Source organism: Rattus norvegicus, chromosome 16 (assembly GCF_021556685.1).
Source record: "Rattus norvegicus strain SHRSP/BbbUtx chromosome 16, alternate assembly SHRSP_T2T, whole genome shotgun sequence".
In the NCBI taxonomy this organism is placed as follows: domain Eukaryota; kingdom Metazoa; phylum Chordata; class Mammalia; order Rodentia; family Muridae; genus Rattus; species Rattus norvegicus.
The window spans coordinates 81,646,316-81,668,955 of record NC_141549.1 but is presented as its reverse complement, the minus strand read 5'-3'; the positions used below and the strand labels follow the sequence as shown (position 1 = coordinate 81,668,955).

Here is a 22,640-nt window from a genome sequence, read left to right as displayed (position 1 = left end):
ACTATGTATGCATGTATAAAGTTTATGTGAATGGGAGCTGAGACATTGTTCCTTCCATTCACCAGTCATGTGAATTTATGTCTGCATGTGTGGAATATTTGGAGTTAGCTTGCTGAAGCTTTGGTCTAACCATTCTATGTGTGAATATGTACATGTCTGTCTGTACGTCTGTATCCATGATGTAGTTATTCATGTATATTTGGGTATATGAAGTCATTGAACTCTGCCTTTCATTTTATCGTGTGTGTGTGTGTGTGTGTGTGTGTGTGTGTGTGTGTGTGTTTGAATTTTCTCTCTTTCCTTCTCTTTTATGCTGGCTCCAAGGACTTAAAAGAGTTCATAGTTTTCCACTGGCCACAGAGAGTGCCAGTCCCAGTAAATTAAGCTTTGTTTCCTCAGAAAACAGTCTACTGAGCACCTTTTCTAATCACTGGCTGCCTTTGGCAGCAGCCCCTGCAGGTATCCGGATCTACCCTGGACAGTGGTTCAAAACACTGACCCCCAACAGCTGCCTTCCTCAGTTTATCCACAACATGGATGCCAACACCAGAGTCATTGGCAAACTGTTGGGCTCAGGGAATAGAGGAAAGAAGCCCCACCTTCTGCTCTGTAACCAAGAAGCTAAATACTGGCAAAGCATTTTGCTAAATGGTGGAGGAGAAGACGTTACCACGTCTAGAAGCACATAAAGATGTCTAGGTACTGTCAGGAAGAAAACCATTTGGATAGTTCTAGAAGGAAGTACAGGTACCTTACCGAGTCCTCAAACCAGAGTGAAACATACTGGAAAGGAAATTCTTGGGCATGGCAGAGAAAAAACATTGTGGTACGTAGAGAAGCATGGTAGTCATGATTCCCAGTGTACCAGAGAATGAATGATGTGCAGCCCACCTATAACATCTGCATCTGCCGAAGCTGGATGTCAAAGAGGTGGAATCAGATGCGAAGAATGGAGGAGGAGAACAGTTGGGGGATACAAAACACAATGCCCTGACACTCATGTATCACTAACCCTGGCTCACATTGCTGTAGAGGTGCTGGGAGTGGCATACAAACAACCATACACCCACAGGGATACTCGGAATGACATACACCACAGACCTAGCATTTAAGAGTCCATTTGTGGTCATGTGGAGCAGAATGGAGTGAAAGCAGATAGGAAGGCAGAGTCGCTGCAAAACTATCAAAGGTAGGGTTAGAAGACAATAGTTCAGATGAGCTCATGTTCGCTCACGTGGAGGAGGGAGAGCAGGGCTCTCAGAGCGGAAAGGGTGTGCACTGAGCACAAGCAAGGATCAGATACCTCTGTTAGGTGGTATCTGAACTTGAGCCCAGCACTGACTCAGAGATCAGCCCTCACTAAAGCTTCCTGATGTGTTGGGGGAGCAAAGAACCTTTGATTGATGATAATTAGGAGCTAAATAAACATATTTCAGAGACTATTCACACACAGAAGAAGGCATTGGGTCCTCTTAGATTCCAGTTGGAAAATAAGACTTATGACTTAGCGTAGATTGTGACAATTGTCTAGGAACCTGTCAAGAAGTGCCCCTGTGCCACCCCAGCTGAAGCACAGCAGCTCACTCAAGCTTTGGAACCTCATTTGCTGGTCTTGCTCCTGGTCTTTCCCAATGACACGTGCAAGCTGTCCATTTCCATCTTTATAAATGAAGGGAGGGACATAGGTGACAAGAGGAGGCACAGATCATTTGAGCTTCCAGGTTAACATTCCCAGACTCTTTGCAGGTTTCACCATCACAGGGAAGCATCTTAGTTATGTGGCCTGATATGAACAGTTTTCTAGCATTTCTGCTCAGTATAACCATATACTGTAGCTTTTTGTTTTCACATTTAATTTCGATTATAAATTTGAAGGTAGAACTGAGACTCTGATATAAAAGTGAAATTTCAATGGTAATCTTCAAAATCTAATTTAATTAAAATTTCTGACTGACGATGAAACTTTGGATACTAATCAATCATATCTAGTAATTCTCTCAGATCAGTCAAATTTATTTTTATTGATGAAAGATATTTGTGGGCAAAATAACTTCTCTCGTGTGTTTTTGCCTGTACACATGTTCATGCCAGACATAGATGTTATGTGTCTTCTTCAATTACTCTTTGAGACACATTCTCCCACTGAGCTTATAGCCTACCATCTTGGCCAGATTGCCTTCCCAGTGAGCCTGGCCATCTACCTCTCTTTGTGTCCTCAAACTTTCCAACTATGTATTGCTAAGGACATGCTTCTAAGGTGGGTTCTGGGAACTGAACTCAGGTCCTCATGCTTGCAAGGCAAGCGATTTGCTGATGGCATTATCTCCCTAAGCCAATATATTTGTTCTTTTTATATTATTTTTTGGGTAGAATACATTAATGGATGTCAAGACTAAAGAGGCAGGGAGGAAGAGAAGCAGACAGAGACAGAATGCACAGACATGACTTCTCTCCTTATCTAGCTGAGGATTCATTCTAAGATATATATATATATATATATATATATATATATATATATATATATATATATATATATATATCACCTTTGTTTTACTCACTGGTTACTGAGACCATAAAGTACATCGTCTACTCCTGATTTATGCTGAAGAAGAGCATTAGATGCTAAAGAGTTAAAAAATAACAAATCCTTGTTCATTGAGAGCTTGTGGTTGGTTCTGGTTGAACACCAACATGTAACAGTTACCATGTTGCCACATGTGTGTGCAGACTCATGTGCATGTAGACTCCAGATATAGCTGATAGGGGTCTTCCTCAATTACTTTCCACATTACTTTCTTGAGACACGTTCTCCCGCTGAGCCTATAGCAGATGTTAGCAGAACATCATGTGTTCACTCAACACATGGTGAACACGTAATAGCTTCACTGGATAAAACACCATATTTCATTGTACAGTCGCAGCCACTTCCAGGGCTCAACCTCACGAGTGGTGTCATAGATCCATCAGCGAGTGTCTAAGGATGAGAGAGGTCACCCTTGTGTTGGTGGCCCCCAGCCAAGGAGGTCACATGCCGAGTTACATGGCTCCTTTCTTGAGGGTCCGTGACAACAGGAGAGGAGCACAGGAAAGCCCATGTATAGGCAGCCACTCTCTGAGTGTATGGCTGCTTCTAAATGAGCCACCTGTGCTTCCCTTGGGGACAAGGTGCTGACGAGAAGCCACACAGGTGAGCCTAGACGTGGTGGCTCTTCCTTTAGTTTCACAAGTGCACATACAAACAATGTTCATGCAGACACTTTTACACAGAAGTAATGAGGAGAAGTACAGCTGTCACCTCAGCTTACAACATTCAACATTTCATAGGAGAAGTACCAATGTCTTCAACATAAGACAGGACAAGCTAGTGGTTTACAAATAGTTAATTTAGTTATTTAAAGTATAGCTTCCCCCTCCCCCCAAGGGTCTGCTTTCCCTTTCTCTCTCTCCTTTTTTTTTCAAATTTGCTTTTCTAGAAATAATATGTCAAAGTAGTATTTTTGTTTTACACTCTGAAATTCCACAATTTATTAAAATGCCTAGACAGTTCTAAGCATCTGCTTGGCTGGCAGGAGAGTCTGTGGTAACTGTGTAGTCCTCCTGGACAAAGACGAGTGAAAATTTATAAGCTAAAAATAGTTTTACATAATTCTCTAATAAATATTCATTCTACAAAGTGAGATAGAAAATGAAGCTAGATTGACCATGGAGCTTAAAACCTGGACTATCAGCACAAATAAAGTCAACCTGCAAGGGGAAGGTGGTGACAAAGGTGACTCCATCAGCACAGCCCAGATGTCAAAATGCAGCACGTACAAATTCTAATGTGCCTTCAAGATTTAAAATTCCCTTTAAACATACTCTTTCCACAATGTTTCTAAGAGTCCTCCACGTTTGTGTGACATTCAATTACATAATTATTTTTAAAGTTGGAAATAGCCTCTACAAGAAATCATTTATATGCAAATGTTGGAGAAACAATTAGGGAAGCATTCAATTATGTATATGTATGTATACATATACATATATATATATATTAGAAGTATATTTTTTCAGCATTCAACTTCTATTCCCATTGTCTAAAACTCAGTACTGCATATATTCATGTTTATTTAATTTTCATGATAATATCCAAATTGGCACCTCTAAAAATACTTTTTATACACTCTGGGCAATACATTCTTCCCACCTACTGTTGGCTTAATAGCTTGAGGTGGCTGGTCCAGACCCTGGTAACTTATTTAGGAACATGGTCCTTTATGTGACCCTTACATGGCCTGGAATTGTCTGGCCATGACAGAACACATGGTCTATGCCACGTGAGGGAGATTGAAGTTACTCATAACATAATCTGAGGTGAGGCTCTAAGGTAGAATGTTAGGACTAGGACTGGTGCAGTCAAGTAAAATGTTCAAAGCCTGGCAATCCTCAGGTTTCCTGAGGCAGTGTGAGGCTGAGGGATTCCTAAAGAAATGCTTCATATCCACTAAGGAATTTTAACCCAAATACTGGGAAAAGGGAGAACAGGTAGCTAGGGCAGGGGAGATGCAAGCCAGTTTGCCTCTCTATGCTTGCCCTAGAGAAAAAGCCTGCCATCGGGCTCCACCCTATGCAGCTCTCAGGGACCTCCATGATTGGGTAAGACATACTTTGAGAGGTTGGACTGCAGCTCTTTTCAGTTGCTTAGGATGAATCCTACACTTTTCAAACACTCAACATCATGCTAAACATGTCTTCGGTTGAGAGTCATAAGATAACTCAGAGATTTCCACTGCCCAAGGATCTTGGGAGCAATGTAACCAGTACTCCAGTGTTAAGTTTCCCCACCCTAGCTGGCCCACACCTGTTCCCCATATGCCTTTGAGGACAGTTCTTGGCATAGCTACTAGGAACAGTTAAGGATGTTTTAGACACACCCTTTCAATGCATTCTTCCCTCCTCAGTCTATAAAGATTGTTACCATGCATGGTAACTTCCTTCTTCCTCTTCACTCTCTTTGTGGCCCCTGCCTGAGTCCTGCCCCTCTCTCTCCTGGTGAACCTAGGCCATAGGCATCTTTATTAACCAGGGATAACTTGAGGGAGAAGGTTTACATAGCATCATTTGGTGTATATGAGGATCTCCTCAGGGGGCAATATTTTAGCATTTGAATATCTAGCAGCACCAGCATCACCAGACCAAAGAATGACTGAATGACAGCGAGCTGCCAGTCTAATTCCTTAGTGCCAGGCTGCCCTCTCTCTGCTGCTTCTTAAGTCAAGAATGAGCAGCCACCTGTGCAGTAGAGAAAGCTCCATAATGCCCTAACGGGGGTCAGTACAAACTCTAAACATGAAGTAAAGATACATTTCACAACCCAAACTGCCCCCAGCAGAACACTGTATCTATAAATGTCACCTCTCCTGTCCTGTGAGGTCAGCCATGGCTGGTTTTCCTTCATGCTCCTTGGAGCATGCAAGCTCCTGCTTCCTAAGCTCCTTCTCCTTGGCCACACCCCCATCCCTTCCCCAGAGCCCTTCCTAGGAGCTGAAGCCAAGAACACAGGGAGTCTCCTATTTTAACTTCCAGTGATGTAGTTATTCAAGAAATTCCCAGAAGCTGTCTGTCTGTCTTACTGGACGGAGAGTGTCCGTTACTGTCTAAACCAGGTTATGTCTTAAGATGGATTATACAGTTTTGGAGTTTGTTACACTGCCTCTTGCTACTGTTAAGCAATACATATACTCCGGAATGTCTTATGAATCCTGCCACGAATTAAAAGATCGGTCTTCTTGCTTTTTATTCCTTTATTTCATTGTTTCTGTTACTCCATGTAGGACATAACCTGGAAACACAACCCTGACCCTTAAAGTATAAAGCATGCCATAAATTCATTTTACCATGCTTAATTGATATCCATTTTAATCTAGATAATGAGTTTGTAGCTACCAAGACTAAACTAAAAGAACAACATTTCTAGTGAATTCCATGTTTACTGAAATATAAGCTTCAGTGCTTGTCCACATAAAGCAACTAGCAAATGGGCTTTCAAAATCAACAAGATAAATTTGTGCCCTGAAAGTTTTAATACTTCCTAATTTCCGCAAGAAATTGGAAGGGTTTAAAAATAGCATTCAATCAGAAATATGAAGCAGTGGAAATTTCAAAATGAGTTTAGTAATAATAATTCATGTGGATAGAACAGAAGCTGGCAAGTTTCCTGTTTCTCCACAAATTGAGTTTCCAACGAGGGAATCCCATTGGCCCCATGCTGTGCCAATGTAAGGATGCTCACAGCACATGCACATATTAAGACAGACGCAAACATGGATTATTTTACATCACATAAACTTTAGCACAGACATCTTCATTAGAAATACAAAGTGGTCTTATTTTGGTCATAGTAAATTGAGTTAGAGGATGTAACAAGAGCTGAATGTGAAAGCTCAGATTTGTGTGAGTCAATCCCCAGGCAGGTGAGTGGCAGAATAGATTCACAACAGAAACAGAGAATCCCCTCCTGTTCTTTTGTTTGAGATTTACTTTCTCCTTGAGGGCCAGGCTATCCTGGAACTGGTCATCCTGCTGCCTCCTCACTCTCATCACCCTATCACCAGGATTATACGGATGGGCAACCATCCAATCTGTTTGCATTTCTTGATGAAATTCAAGATTTCCTTGATTTTATTTTCTGAAAACAAAGCAAAAGCAAAAACAAAAACAAAAGAAAACAAAACCACAGTGTCTGAATGTGTCTTTCATTTGAAAGTATCAGTGAAGGTATGAACATTCATTCTAGTCAGCAAGGGATAATATGATTGAGTTATCACACACTGAACTTCAATTACTTTATTGTCTAAGAGGACAAATCAGTAATCTCTGATCCTACACAGGCCTGATCTACACTGACCTGACTACAAAGAGAGGCACATTGTCATTAGTGGAAGATTCTAGAAAGGATAATGATTCCCAGCACCTACATGATCGCCACAGACATTTTACTCTTACCCTTTTAACTCATGTTTCTTTGGCCAAGATGCATAACGTGCTGGGTTCCAGTGATTTAATCAAAGCAGAAGGAATTCCATGGAGTCCTAGCCTCTAGGACTAGCACATTCCCAAGATACCAAGCTTTGTGGCCATGGAGGTCCTAGTAAAAAGCCAGGTGCCCTACTGAGGGTCAAAAGAAGGCCACCCCTATTTCATTCAAAGGCTACAATCAACCACAGGGGCATATGAATGGCCTCACAGCAGACATCCTGATCCTCTTGCTCTTATAGTCTTCCTGCTCTATCTTCCTCATTGTTTTCTGGGTCTCAAGTGTAGAGCATGTATTGGAGGAGTATCAGTTTGGGTTGGGCATGCCATGGTCAGAAGTTTTCCATATTTTTTCTAGTAATGGATTTCTGTAATTGTCCTCATCTACTATGAAAAGACATCCCTTTGATGAGGTGTAAAAGGTACACTTACTTAAGAATCTTTCTTCTCTTTGTTTTTCCCATGAAGAAATACTAACCAGGGATAAGTCCAACTGCTCTTCTTTTACACTCTAAACATGAGGGTTGTGTAACACAGCATCAGAAGAGACAGGAGGGAAACATTCTTGAGATCATAACAAATACTAAATCTTTTTCAGCACTAAATACACTTTGGTGTTTTCTTTTCCATTTCTTTGAATTTCAAGACTAAAAATATCCAGGGTTAATTGCTTATTTTTGGAAGAAAGTGGGAATGGACCTGTGGCTGGGAAAACAGTTGGCCACACCAAACCGAGCCTTGATGCTGGTCTCCATATACCCACCTGCACATCCTCTTCCCATACCTAGTCCCTGAGACGCAGTCTGAGGAGGCAAGTGTCATTCTTGGCACTCACTGTTGATTGCCATTTGTCCTACAATTCCATATTCTTGGCCGGCTTCAAGCTCCATGTTTCTCAGTCTTTGAGGCCTTTCTCATGTTCCCTCAGCCCAACATCCCCACATGGGATTCTATCAAAAGGGGTTATTTGCAGATTAGAACCTTCAAACGAATGTTTATTTAAACTTGAAAAATTGGCAATATTGTCACAATTAAAATAGCCATCACTGTCCTTGTGCAAAAGTGAAAAAGAATTTATGAGTTTGAATCCATTATGTGACTTTTATTTTTGGTTGTGAGATGAGCCTTTAACAGCGTAGCCATCTCTGCAGCCCATGACTTTTATTTTTTAGGTCATTATGAAGGGTGACTTAATGTAGATAACACGTGTCAGTTTCTGTCAACCCATGACCTGCCTTCCTGACAAGGGGGTATAGGTATCTGAGACTTTTACTGATCTTAGATGATCCTGAACAAGTGCAGTGTATTGATGACAGATAAAGACAGTAATTGTTGCTTTTTATTACCACTAAAAAGGTGGTGGTGAGAGATTCCATCATCTCAGCTCCATAAAACTTGATATTTTATAGTGTTTGGTGACATCATCTGTCGTCCTTCATTTTATTTCTCCCTTAAGTTATGAGCTTTGACAATAGTCATTGTCATTAAGGTCTTTAAGTGCCCTTCTCTGGGTTCTCTTATCTTCCTCTAAATCCCCGTGGCCAGTAACCCCACAGCAGTTCTGACAGCAAGAGCAATTCAAGGTGTAAAAAATAAAGAGCAAATTGTTTATATATGAAAAAAAAAACCCACAAACCAAAGAAAACCTAGCTGAGGCATTATACAAAAGGCTGCAAAGACTGGTCCTGAGCTAACACCTCTTTAATAGAGGTGATTCCGCAGATTCTCAGGGAATCCTAAGTACTGACCTTGGCAACTTTACATTAGCCCAGTCAAGCAACTAACAACCTCCCTGGGAATTTTTTTTCCTAGCCTCCTAGTTTATCTTTGTCACAGTGGGGAAGTTAGCAGAGGAGAAAATCCATCCAATTAAAAGGCAGAAGATGGGGCTGTATGGTCCACCTCTACCTCCAATTTGCCCTTTGATGTTGAGTTAATCAGACAGGGATCATCTCCATCACTTATTCCCTTAAATGCAGTAAGAACAATCTTCTCCCTTCTCCCTCAGAGAGGTGAACAAAGACTTATGTTCTGACTGCACTGCACCTCACTTTGAGGCAGCAGAAGTAGCATGGACTTTAAGTTCAAGATGAAACATCCATTTCACAGATCAACATCTTCTGAGGATCGCTATCAGATTTGGCCATGATTATTTTTTAATGGCATCTTATAATATTTTAAGCTTTTTTTTCTGCTATGTATCTAAAAATTCACTATGAGGATGAAACATTACGATGCAAGCCAAAGACTGTAAAGTCATATGGGGATTTATCTCATAGATAGAACTGAATTCTCGAAGGTAGAGGTGCCTCTCCTCTTTACAAAATATCCTTCCTGTTTCACAATAAATCTTGGAGTTCTTTCCAGGTCCTTTCAGCAGCCCGTGTCTCTATTGTATTTGAATTGCCATTGTGACATTTCCCCTGGAAGTCATTTGTGTCAAGAAATGGATTACACACCACACAGTTTTATGGGCTGGTTTCTCTCTCAGAAGCAGTGTAAAAGAGTGGTGTACTGAGTTATAAGAGACAGACAGAGGATGGTAATGGGGGAGGGTGGGGAGGGGAAGCCCATATAGAAGGGAAGAGGGACGGGTTAGGGGGATGTTGGCCTGGAAACGGGAAAGGGGAATAACAATCGAAATGTAAATAAGAAATACTGAAATTAATAAAGATTAAAAAAAAAGAGAGAGACAGACAGACAGATGTGATTCTGTGTAGAGATAGGAAAGGTGACAAAGACACAGTCAAAGGAGCTATGTGCCACATTGTCACAGTCTTGACATTTAAACTGACCCTCCTCATGATGTTTCTTTTACATGGAACAACACAGTCTGAGTACATAATTTCTCTTTTAAATTACAGAATATTTTGTAGTAAGCAAAATAGGTTTGCGGCCCATTAAAATTAAGGTTATTCTTCTTCAAAGTTGAATGTCACCACATTGTCCTTGAAAGAAAATTCACTAGGCAATTATCTCAATAGTAACCCCCAAATTAAATATGGTCAAACTAGTAATGGCTAGTCAAAGATTTATGACCAATTATGGAAACTGAACTGAGTACTGGAGCATGTCAAGGTAAATTATAGATAAAAATAAAAACTGTGCTGCCACTTATAAGTCCCCCACTATTTCCACCTCCACCCTTGTTACTCTCTACCATCACCTCCTCCATTACTTCCTCGGGCTCAGCTCATCCCCAAGTCTTTCATCTAATCCACTGGTGCTCTAAGTAGGTGGACTGCAGCATTTTCCTTGACTAATTCTTAAGCGACCCAAGACCAAGGTGGCTTTATTAAGTTCCAATCCAAGAAAACCCTGGCCTCTGGATCTTACTTTTACCTCAGGTGGGAGGTAAACCTGTCATGTTGTAAGGCTTACAAGAGGCCCTTGCTGCTGTGGGGTTAGCCCTATCATTTAATTTAATAAGAAATTGAAACTTCCTATGGTCACTACGTCCAGGTCTTTCTAACGACCCTTTGGTAGATGAACTTTTTCCCTTTCCTTGTGTCTGACTCTCTGCCTTAACAGTTTGTGTTCTGAGCAGCTAGCTCCAATGTCCATATGGTGTCACAACCCTCCCCATTCCCCTTGAGGGCATGATATTATCCCTGGGCCCAGTCCTGCCTCCAGTGCTCCATCTACCTCCCTCTACACAGACCTCTTCTGTATCATCCACATGACTGTTTATAAGTGACCTATATTGGACAACTAAGGCCTAGGATCTTCCATAAATACATTATCACAGGTCATGTGCACAGTTACATGATTATCTCAGATGATTTACCTGATAATCAATAAAGAGAGACACACAATGGACTATTAACAGAAGATCACTTGGATGATAGCACACACACACACACACACACACACACGCACACACACACACAGTCTATAAAGCATGAAGGGGTTGGGACCACATAGATAGCAAGTGCACAGGTGAACAGAAGCTTAACAGACAGGGAGCTGTAGATACCTGTTAAGGTATGGATCAGATGCTTTGATCCCAAACATATAGCAGGATTATCTCTTAGGGGCCTGTGTCGTAGAATAATAACCAGCTTCTATGGCAGCAAGATTCCAACAGAGAGCAGAGGGGACATAAGCAAGCACAGAAGAAAGAGCTTGACACTGTAAAGATGGCTCAGTGGGTATGAATGCTTGCTGTGTAAGTATGAAGAAGTACCTGAGTTCAAGTCTCCAGCACCCATGTAGAGACCTTGTTGTGACTGTTCTCATCTGTAATACCAGCCAAACCTAGTCAGAGACAGAGAAACTGCTGCGGGCATGATTCATGTTCAGTCAGAAAGCTTGTTTCAGGAGAAAAAGACAGTGATAGAACAGAACACATGATGTCCTCCTCTTCTCCATTCTTTGAGCCCATGTATTTTAGATGCATGCATTTACACACACACACACACACACACACACACACACACACACACACAGAGACATACATAGACACACACATACATACACACACAGACACACAGACACACACATGCACACATACACACACATGCACACATACACACACACACACAGAATTCTCACGTACCCATTCAAACATCTTTAAAAAAAATACAAAACATACAATATCAACAACGACAAAACAGAACACTACCTGACCAACATCACAACCTTAAGCCCTGTTTTGGTATCAGTGTGTTTCAAGGTATGGTATGGGCTTCTAATTAATTTGAGACATTCCTCAAAGTCCCTTGCTGAGGAAAACCATTTGCATGGATCAATTCTTTTCTTTTGGTTCTTATTTCTATCTCAGTCTTACTGGTTACACAAAGACTTCACTTATGTGTTGTCTTAGGTGCTCTTACTTAGTTATCATGTGACAAGGCTGGGTCCCCTGATACAACTCTACTCTGCTGGGGTCATGCTGTCTTCTGTGAAAGGAGAGGTGATGACTTAAGATAAAATTGCTAGGGACCAAAATTAGCAATCAGTTTACTAGTAAGAAATAGGACAAGTCATTTCTAAGACTAAACCCTGATGACAAGCCCATTACTTTTATTACACTTATTTGTTTGTTTGTTTATTTATTTTGTGTTTGTGTGTGTTTGTGTGTGTGTGTGTGTGTGTGTGTGTGTATGTGTATGTGTAGGGACGCATATATGTCATCAATTACATGTAGAGTTCAGCAGACAGCTTGCAGAGTCTTTTCTATCCTTCTATTATGTAGATCTAAGGTATTGAACTCAGGACTCCAGTAGGAGTGAAGCTGGTGGGAGTCACCACTGCTTACTGCCATCTTGCTAGAGCTTGCTTTGAATCTTTGTGAGCATTCCTGATAGTGCAGAGGGGCTAGCTGGACCTGTAGGGGGCTTGTTACCCACAATGCAATCTAAGATGCACTTGAGTTAGGATATAGAAATCCAGAGAAGACGCCTTGGGAGAGTGACAGCCATAGGCCCTTCGGGGCCTTCAGAGGTTTGTGCAGATCAAATTACTGTATGAAGAACAAAATGGAAGATGGCTGTACAACCCATGGACTTTTGGCAGACGATACTTACAAAATTATTTAAATCTATTTTATTTAAATTATAAAATTATTTAAAATATGAGTATCATTTCTACTATGTATGTACCCATCTATACTGTCAGTTTATGGAATTGTGTGAAGAGGAATTATGACAGACAAGGATCCTAAAGGGGAGAATATGGGCACAGATGCTACAGTAATGCTGATGGTCCACTTCTGTATGGCTACCCTCTGCACACACACACACACACACACACAAAACCATTCTACTTCCTATATTGTGAGCAGGACCTTAAATCTAGTGTGGGAGAGAAACTGTGGTTGTATAAAGGTACCACATGGGCTAGCAATGAGTTGATTGAGTAGGGTTATCATGTGAGAGACTTCAGCAATCAGGGGATACCCTTCAGAGAGGGTTAGCCTCTGAGAGGGGTAAGCTTTGGGGCAGCAGGAACACTACTTTAAGGAGAGATGCAATGGTAGACAAGTGTGTGTGCCACTAAGGATTGTGTGACACTAAGGATCCAAAAGCCAGAGGTATGCCTGTAGCTTAGACAACACTGAGCTTCAAAGGGTTTCATTTCTCAGCATAGCCTGTGAGACCCTGAGGACAAACCAAGCTGTGACTCATAGGCACCCTGAGTGAATGAGTGTGGGGTATTTATGGCAATTTGTTTCACCCAGATAGGAAATCGACACCCAAAGAACTACCTATTATTTTAAAATATCTTCATAGAATTGCCTAGCAGCCAGCTCTGGGAAAACAAATCACACTTAGGACAGTTTCCAACAGTTTTCCCAGATGTACTAATGCTTACTCGGGAGCCAAAGCTTTTTTGAATAAAGCCTACGTAGACACAATAGCATCTCATGACAGCACTGTAAAACAACGTGCTATGTTTATCTCAATTTTCATCTCCATTGAAGTTAAATGAAAGTCTGTGACTGTTTCCCTCTGTGCAGGTTGATTTTCTCGTTTTCCTGACTCTGTTCTGTTCTACACTTTGTCTTGGTTCATTGTACAATTGTAAATACTTTTTCAAACTACTCACTCCATGGTAAGCTGCCCTGGCATAACTCCGTAGAGTATAAACACCGTAAAGACTAAGGAGGTAAGGGACTGGAGAGAGGGCTTGCTAGGTAAGAACACTGTTTACTCCTGCAGGGAACCTGGGTTTGATTCCCAGCACCTACATCAGGCAGCTCACAACTGTCTATAACTTCAGTTCCAGGGGGTATGGCACCCCCTTGTGATCTCCTCAGGCACTCACTGAATACAGATGATGTTCACACATACATTCAAGTTAAATATTTATACACGTAAAAGTTGAAAACTATTTCTAAGAAATTAGGGATGCTGTTCTTTGAATAGCATGACCTATGGAAACTGAAAGCAGCAGTCTGATTCTGATGAGGTTAGCTGTTAGACTTGTATTTGAGGACGGATAGCTTGTCCAGAACTTCCAAAATCTAGTTTTGAAATCTAATCAGTTATAACAGAACATTGTCAAGTTCTTGAGTCTCACTCATGGTCGGGGAGGTTGGTCGGAGCATCTCTATCAGAAGTAGATATTAATTTGGATATGAAGGCAGCTTCCCAAAAAAATTATATCAACCATCCTCTTCTGGCTACCAGCCAATCCTGTAAGTATTATATGCTAATCTGCCACCTGAAGGACTAATATAGAACGTGTTTTCCCCTTCTGCTCTCAGCCTTATGGTGTGTTCTCAGTAATTGGATAGTGTCTATATCTGTGTACTTCACGCTCATATATTTCTTTGTGAGGATGGAGTTGAGGAAGGGTCTTCTGTGCTCCACCTTGGCTTTAATTTCCTTACATTGCTGAGAATAACCTTGAACTTCTGATCTCCATGCTCCACATTCTTAGTATTCAGATTACAAGCATATGTTATCATGCCTAGTTTCATGTAGTCCCAGGATTCAAACCCAGGACCTTACTTATGCAGGCCAAACATTTTACCCAGATGAACTATCTCCCCAGCTCATCACACCATTTCTGATCCATTTTTAAGCACAAAATTGAGTGTATTTACTGTGGGTCTATCGTCCTTGAGGTGACATCCATACCTGAAATGGAGATGCACGGTCTACATTCCAGTATAACAAAAATCTAAATGCTGTTTTCAATTCAATTCTATCTGAATTCGTAAAATTGGGATAACAGTTAGTCAAGTACACAGTCAAGCCTCACTTTTCTATCCTTTAATTGTGCTATAAGAATCAGCCCTTCCTGTCAATCATCTTGCCTCCTACCCACAGGGCTCCAAGCCTATGAATGAATGTGTTCTTCTACTGAATGGGCACCAGCCATTGCCACCATCTCCACTTGTTTTAAATTATAGTTGTAGGGACACTTCCTATATCTCTCTCTGAGTTTCTCCAAACTGTGTGCAAATAACCTTCCCAACAGTAGTTATTGAAATAAACAGCTACCGAATACAGGCTAAAAGTTTTGGATGTCCTCATATTCTCCATGAGTCTTACAATATTCATGAAGCCTGCAACCTAAGGGTCTTGTTCTCTTTGTGTCAAAAGCCACAAAGAAAGGCTAAGAAGTAGCACTCCTATTCCTCACTGCCCAGACCTACTGTGACACACCCAAATCCCTCCATGACACTCACGGTAATGCAAAGGTCAGAGGGTAAGAGCATCCCAAAACTCTGGCTGATGCTGACAGGAATGCCAATGGGCAGCCTATCCCTGCAGTAGGCAGACACACCACTCCTGACCCCCCTCCTCCTTTTCTTACTGTACAGTCAGAATCTTCCAGGATAGAAAAAAAAGGAAACTTAGGAAGGCATTCTAAATATAATAAAGTTGTTTTCTATCACTTGTGGCATTCTTATTAAACATTTCCATATCTACGTAGTGAACATGCCTCTGGTATAAGCCAGTATTTTTCTTGAGGTTTTGCACCCATATATGAACATTACCTACAACACTTATTATAGAACCAAAATTTAAGCTTGGGGTTTTTTGGATGTTATGAAAATCCCTTTTGGTCTGGGATTTTTTTCCCTTTAGTGACAATATCATAGTTTAGACCTTAAATATCCAGAAAGGCAGACATATCGAATACTTAGTCCACAATGCAGCAGCATTCCAGGCACTGGGGGTGTCAGTAGGTGGCATAGAAGCTGACTCATGGCTAGATTGATGAAACCATGGATTTGTGGGTTAATGGGTTACTAGGTTGGAATGGAAAGTCCAGGAAGAAAGACTTAGCTGGGAGCTACAGAAGTCTCTTCTTGAGGGAAATATTTGACCTCTGCCCCTCCCTTTTTACCATCATCACCATGCAGCAAACTTTCTTTTATCACATGCATCTGCCAGGATGTACTACCTCCACACAGACCTGTAAGCAACTGGGCAAGGTGAGCATGGACTGAAATCAGAAGTCAAAAATCACCTTGGATCTTTAACTGTCATTCTCCAGTGTTTTATCGCAGAGATGCTAAGCTGAGCGCCACAGCTGAGGCACACAGAGAATAGCAGTGCAGGCTCTGGGTGAACAGTAAATTCTCCTGCTGTTAGTATCATGTCTAACACTAGAACCCAGGGCAATTATCCCCTAAACCAGCTGTGGGAAAGGCCAAGTCAGGGCCTAAAGTTCAGGCTAAAACCAAGTGCCACTGTGTGGGTCCTCTCTGAGGACACACTGTAGGTATGGAAAAGGTAAATGACCAACTTTTTTATCTGTCATCAAACAAGAACGTCCCTTCGGTTATATCACACAGCCAAAGCGAATGCTTGTGACAAGTTCCTTGTCACAGTTCAAACTTCTGACAATATTCTCTCTCTTGGACAACTCTGCAAGGCTTTGGGAAGGTAAGTAGAATGAATTGGTTCTTATGTGCTTCATCACTGTGTCTCCATGAGGATGAGTTGGATTCGAGGAAAGGATCATTTTGCAACACGTTCCTGAACACTGTGGCAATTAGATGAAGTTCTGAGTGAATGGATATTGTTGATATGATTACTTCTGTGCCAAGCACCTGAGTGCCTCAGATCCATGGAATGGTAAAGCCATTCCTAGTCCATGTGTGGATGCTGTGTGCATGGGAAGTAAAGCCTGCAACTTCCTCTTCCTGGATGTACATCTGCCTCCTCTTTCGAATGTTTAGAATAAACCTGCAACCTTCATTCTGATGTACAAAATAAGCACATTGAGTTTCCATGCTGCTGCTTGTATATCTCCATCAGAGCATATGTCCTATGCAGCCCCAGCTTTTTTATATGAGTCTATGTGTGTCTTTCATCATCCCATCTTTGTCCCAGTGAGTTCAATGACAAAGCTGTGCAGGTCATGGCAGACTAGTCATCTCTGTAATGTGCAGAGGGACACAAACTGGATTCTGTTGTCCCTGGTCTATGAGAAATAGATCCAAGACATGGAGACAGTATGGGAGTATGCGATATTTCAGGACAAGACACACCTGAGGGTTGAAGCAGTGTTTCTGACGCAGGTTTACTTAGAAGTATTATTTTGGTTTCTTTGGTTACCCCTTAAACAATAGTTGTTAAAGTATAGCCTGGGTTCTTCCTCCCAACCCCATGCTTCCAGAAATAAGACTTAGACTCAACACATATTTACAAGTACTTTGACCATACAGCTTGACTCTCCTCTGACTAGATATAACTTAAATTATTCCGTTTATACAAGCCCACATTCTACCATATGGCTGGTTATCTGTGCTCAGGTACTATGCATCCATCTGGTCACATATTTCCACCGATCTCTCTGCCAACTTCTCTTTTAGAATTCTTTCTCCTCCCACTTTTCAACTTCTATTTCCTGTCTAAGCCATAGGTCATAGGCTTTCTAATTGGCAGGCAATGCATCCATACAATACACAAGATGTTCCCAATAAAAATAGTAAGGCCTTAACAGATGACTAATTTACATATCTTTTACAAATTGGCACAAGATTGACCTTTTCTCTAGTTTCCTGGCCAGTGCCTTTATTTATATCAACATCAGCCTGTGAACGCATTTTCTTTTTAAAGTGCAGTAGTATAAATGTTTGCAGGTAACTATGTCAGCAACTCTGGGATTCAGTCAGAAGCTGAGATTTGGGGCGCCATCATATCATTCCTTGTTTGAAACTACAGGAAATCCCTTTAAGATCTGGATAAATGTACAAATTCTTTGAAAAAAAATAGTGTTTTAGCAAGATCTGGACTCAAAGAATTGCCCAACTTTTTAAAAAAGGACACCCGAATCCTATGCCTATTTCTAAGCAGTTCCTTGTGTTTGCTGAACTCTGAATTCATACTCTGTGAGGAGTAAAATCCACCCATGTATGTACACTAATGGATCCAAAACCTTTGCAACCTGATGTTCCCCCAAGCAATGCAAAGCTAGCAAGCCACACTTGCTTGTCTATTGAAGGCAGTTAAGATCAACTGTGAAACTTGCTTCAGGATGGAAATTTGTTTTAGAGGTTGGGTTGCATTTTTTGAGCTTGGGATTTCTAAAATCTAATTATTGAGTGTTTAAATCCAGGGTCTTGATGTGAAATCAATACTATTTTGATTTTACAGACATTGTTACCATCCTGTCTATATTACCACTATCATTTCTATGTGACAGTGTGACCAGGTTCAGAGACAATTGTACAAACAAGACTCCTGGGCTTTGACTTCTTCAGGTAGTAACAAAGAAGTGTAACTGTGGGTGAATGAGGAGAGGTCAGTCCTCTTTCCAGATAAAACTGAATATCCAAGATCAAGTGTTGTCTGTATCCTTTTCTTTTTTTCCCATGGAATGTCTGATTTTCTATATAATGGAACATAGGTCATATAATTGCAGGATGATCATAAACAAATGAACTATGGATTGAGGCTTTCAGAAAGACCCTTAGTGGAGCAGAAGTCAAAGGCCCTTAGCTGGGCTAATGTCAAAGATTAACCTAGAATTTCATTATATAAATGGGCAGATGTAAACTTGGAAGATCACATTGCACAAGTCTTGTCAATGATGATGGTGCCCACCACAAACACAAACCAACAATCTGTAGACTTTATCAACTCCTAAATGCTGTTTGAAAAAATGAAGGTGGTATGAAAAGGCTAGAAATGGTTCTTAATTTCCTCTTTCTTTTACAGCTTGAACTTGAGGCTCCAGCATGGGAGAATCCAGGTACCTCAGATGCATGTACCCACGAGAACACATAATGGTATGCCCATAGATAAATAGACCAACTGGAACCAGGAAGCAGTTCCCAGTGTTGGGAAAACAATGGCACACTCTAAGTCAGGCTCTGTGCCTTTCCTAGGACATATTTGGAGGGGATGTGGGAACTCAGACACTTGTCAGCTGGGAGGAGTATGTTGGGCAGGTAAGAGAAAAGTGGGTGCCACTCAGGTGAACATTTCCTGTTCTTTAGTAAGGAATCACAACGGGAGATGTGGCTAGTGAGAAAAGGTACCAGGGCTGGAGAGATGGCTCAGCCGTTAAAGGCTAGGCTCACAACCAAAAATATAAGAGAAAAGGTACCAAAGAGGTGTTCATTGGCCAAGGAACAAAAGGGTCACGTAGCCAAGTGTGGGCACTTTTTCCTAATGTACTACTCTCAGAACATAACTGAAAGATTGATGTAAAAGTTGTTCACAATCAAACTTGTGTTTCTCCAAGATGAGAAGTTAGCAAGTAGAGATTAAGACACATAAGAAGAGAGCATGGGGTAGGAAAACGATCACTTACAGGTGTCCCACCTGTAAGCACACCCACAGGGGCTTTGCAAGAGCTCCCAAGGACTGCTCTCACAGCGAGAGTTTTAATTGGGATTCACCTAAAGAGATTTGTGATCACAATTCAAAACAGTGATGTTCACGGATGAATTAGTTAATAAACCTCCTGTTTATCGAGTCATTTCAACGGCATTAATCACAAACAGAAAACAACAGCATTCTCATAAAATTGGGCACTAACTTTTCTTTGTCCAAAGCTCTTCAAGGCTTCTGCTGCAATGCAATCTACAGAGGAGGTCTGAGGTAGTTTGTCTTCCCATTAGACCCCTTTATTAGCTTGGATACCAGCTGTGGACTGTGACCTTCGCTGTCCTTCACTTGAACAGTGGTATCAGTTATAACAAGCTCTCATGGACTTCCATGATAAAATATGAAAATTTCAAAAATTCCTAATGCCCACAGCCAATCATAAAGCCTGAAGCCATCAGATCAGTGAAAAGTTCAGTTGTCTTAGATTTGTTCAGCGTCTTAGCTGATCAGCTTTCTTTACTGCTACAAATCAGCAGGTGTCTGTGTCCTTGCTGTTAAAAACTCCCACGTGCATAATTGATATTTGTGCTCATATGGATAGATGGGTATGATTACAGACACATATGAACACACACACAGTATTGCCCAAATGGCTCTGCAGGTTTTGTGCACACTGCTTATACAAAGGACTTGTGTTCAGTTCCCAGCATCCACATGAAGTGACTCAGAACCACCTATAACGTTGGTTCCAGAGAATCTAACCGTCTGGCTCCTGCACTCACATGGTGCACATCAACTTACATAGGCACACACTCAAACACATACATAAACAATAAAACAATTTCAAGGAATAATGTACATACAATATGTATATATACCATATATGTCATTCAAAAATTAGGCAGGTGCCCCACCTGTCAACACACTCACAGGGGTTTGTTTGAGTTACCAAGGAATGTTCTCACAGTGAGAGTTTTAAGTGTGTGTTACCTAAAAAAAATATTATTATTCAATGCTGTGATGTATTATATAATATATACTCTTTAAATCTTTAATATGCTCTGTTATTATATATTTATATATGTGCTTATATTTATATGGTTATATATGTATATATATACATTATCAGTCCATCAAAGATTATGGTAATTTATATCAAATATTCTCTCTAAATCTTTTACAAGCATGTTCATCAAGTTTTGAGCATATTCAACTACACAAAAATCTGTACTTGTATTCCCAGTGTGCCTGTACAAGTCACAAGATGTTTCTTTTGATGCAAAGCTGATCTATTATTAAAGCAGGAAGTCTTCTATATAGGTCAATATAAAACCGTGGCCTCTGTTACTTCCTGCTCAACAATGGTGATAATCAAAACAGTCAGAGCACATGATACAGCCAGCAAAGAAATCCATCATATAAACTCACGATAAGGGTAAGCAGTAGATGTGCCCTAACCAGACAACCAAGTTAAAGTGGGTTGGCCACGGGCTACTCACTGGTGTAGGTGAGCTGGAAGCCTTGGGCGGTATCTGACCCGTTAGAGTTGAACTCCAGCCTCAGGTGGTTGGAGGTGCTGTTTAGCACCAGCCCCATCAGTTCACTTCTTGTGAAGACTCCCAGTGACCTCGAGGAGCTGTCCTTTCCATCATAAACCTAGTGGAAGTAGGCAGAGTGAGTCCAGAATTTTTTTTTTTGCCCTCTAGTTAGGCAACAATTTTAATAAGCCATTCCTAACCATAAAGATGTGGCTTCATTAAAAACTTGAAACTCAGTTTACAGAAATGCAGATGGATGATGGAGCTAAATAATCTATTTCTTTCCATTTTACCTTTCCTCTTAACACCACACACACAAAAGATTCCTGGCCCCACTTTTTTTTTTCCAAATAATTTCTCATTCATTGCTTTGAAGATCATTTTTTAAAATCATTTTACAATTCAAAATCTGTGTGATTCCAGGTTCAGCCATGTACTTTTTACTCTTCTCGTCTTCTGCTAGTCACGGGGTTTCATGGCAAAGGCGTTCAGTGAAGCGTGAAGCACGGGCGAAGGCACAGGCATCTCACTCATGTTGCTCCGATGTCTAACGTCCCGAGCCACAGTAGCGATAAAACCATCACCATTTGTAAGTCTGGCCTGTGAACGCACTGGATAAAAGGGCGCTGTCCCATAACAACAGCAGAGCTTACTAGGAAATCCCACGGATACATTATTGTTTCTGAGTGGTAAGAAGTTGAGAGAAATAGTCATTGTGTGGAGACAGTATCCCCATGCTCAGAGCAGAAATATGGTAAGGATGCAGAACATAGGTTTGGGGTAAGGAATAAGTTCTCACTGCTGAGGACACCCACCCTACACCCTGAATGGATACTTTATCAGACAACTGCAGAGCCCAGGATACACATCCCTTTTCCCACGGCACTCTTTCTCTTGATGTATGACTATCCTGGATATTCTGGTCACACTGAGTGTGGCAGCCTCTCGTTTTCCAGTTTTGCTGGTGCGCTGCTCACATGGGAATGGTCTCTTCACCCCCCTCACTGAGAGATGAAAACCTTATGGACAAAGGCCTCGTGGAAAGAAAAGTAAAAGTGCACTGGACTCTCTTAAACAGCGTCCATCTTTTCTTAGAACCTGACCAGGGTCATTAGAGACATGTGCAGCATCTTCTGATGTCTGGCCCAGCCCTCATTGCTATCCATCCGCAGAGACCTTTAGTTTTCACCAATGTGCCAGCTGGAGGCTTTGGTCATGTTTATTTCCCCACCGACTGTACAATTAAAGGCAGAAAAAACAAGCCAGAATGTAGCAGAACAGCAGGTAATAAGCTTTATTGAAATTGAAGCACACACAAATACACAGAAAAGGAGAGACAGACAGACAGACAGACACTCACCAGAAAGTGCAAAAATAATCCAGAAATCAAAATCCATTTCCCTTGAGGGGTATGGCTTAAGTGTTTCTGGAGGCCGGGTATAGGTCTCCTGCCCCTTCTTTGCCATTGGTCAGTTTAGACAAAGGAATGGGAGCTGATAGGTCCACAGCTTCAGCTAAATTTGCCTAGGGCAATTCTTGAACGAATCTGAGCAGTCTGGACCACTGAGCTGGAAGAAGAACCCTTGTGGCAAGATAACATGCATACTAGATCTTTATCCTAGGTTAGGAGGGTGAGAAAGAAGCTGGAATGTTCTTATATTTATCGTTTATTTGTGGTCCATTTTCCTAAATGTCTGCCTCTCATATTTATCGTTTACCTGTGGTCCTTTTCCATAACCATCTGCCTGAGGAGATCTAACTTTGAGACCCTCACCATCATCTCCCTCCCACCAATGCATAAACTCTATGTAGCTCAAAAGCCTGACCCATACCTATATGTACTCAC

The 22,640-nt window shown here is 41.2% G+C and overlaps 2 protein-coding genes across 2 annotated transcripts in view; both read right to left on the bottom strand.

Moving 5' to 3' along the window:
* Positions 1 to 22,640, bottom strand: part of Erich1 (glutamate-rich 1) — a gene marked incomplete at its 5' end in the record, with an annotated part of 52,793,804 nt that overhangs the window by 1,995,408 nt on the left and 50,775,756 nt on the right.
* Positions 1 to 22,640, bottom strand: part of Csmd1 (CUB and Sushi multiple domains 1) — a 1,600,021-nt gene that overhangs the window by 244,114 nt on the left and 1,333,267 nt on the right. For both annotated transcript variants that reach the window (XM_087588866.1, NM_001037327.2), the window contains exon 23: positions 20,756 to 20,912. In XM_087588866.1, the coding sequence (XP_087444992.1) occupies positions 20,756 to 20,912 (157 nt within the window). The remainder of the gene's footprint in view (positions 1 to 20,755; positions 20,913 to 22,640) is intronic.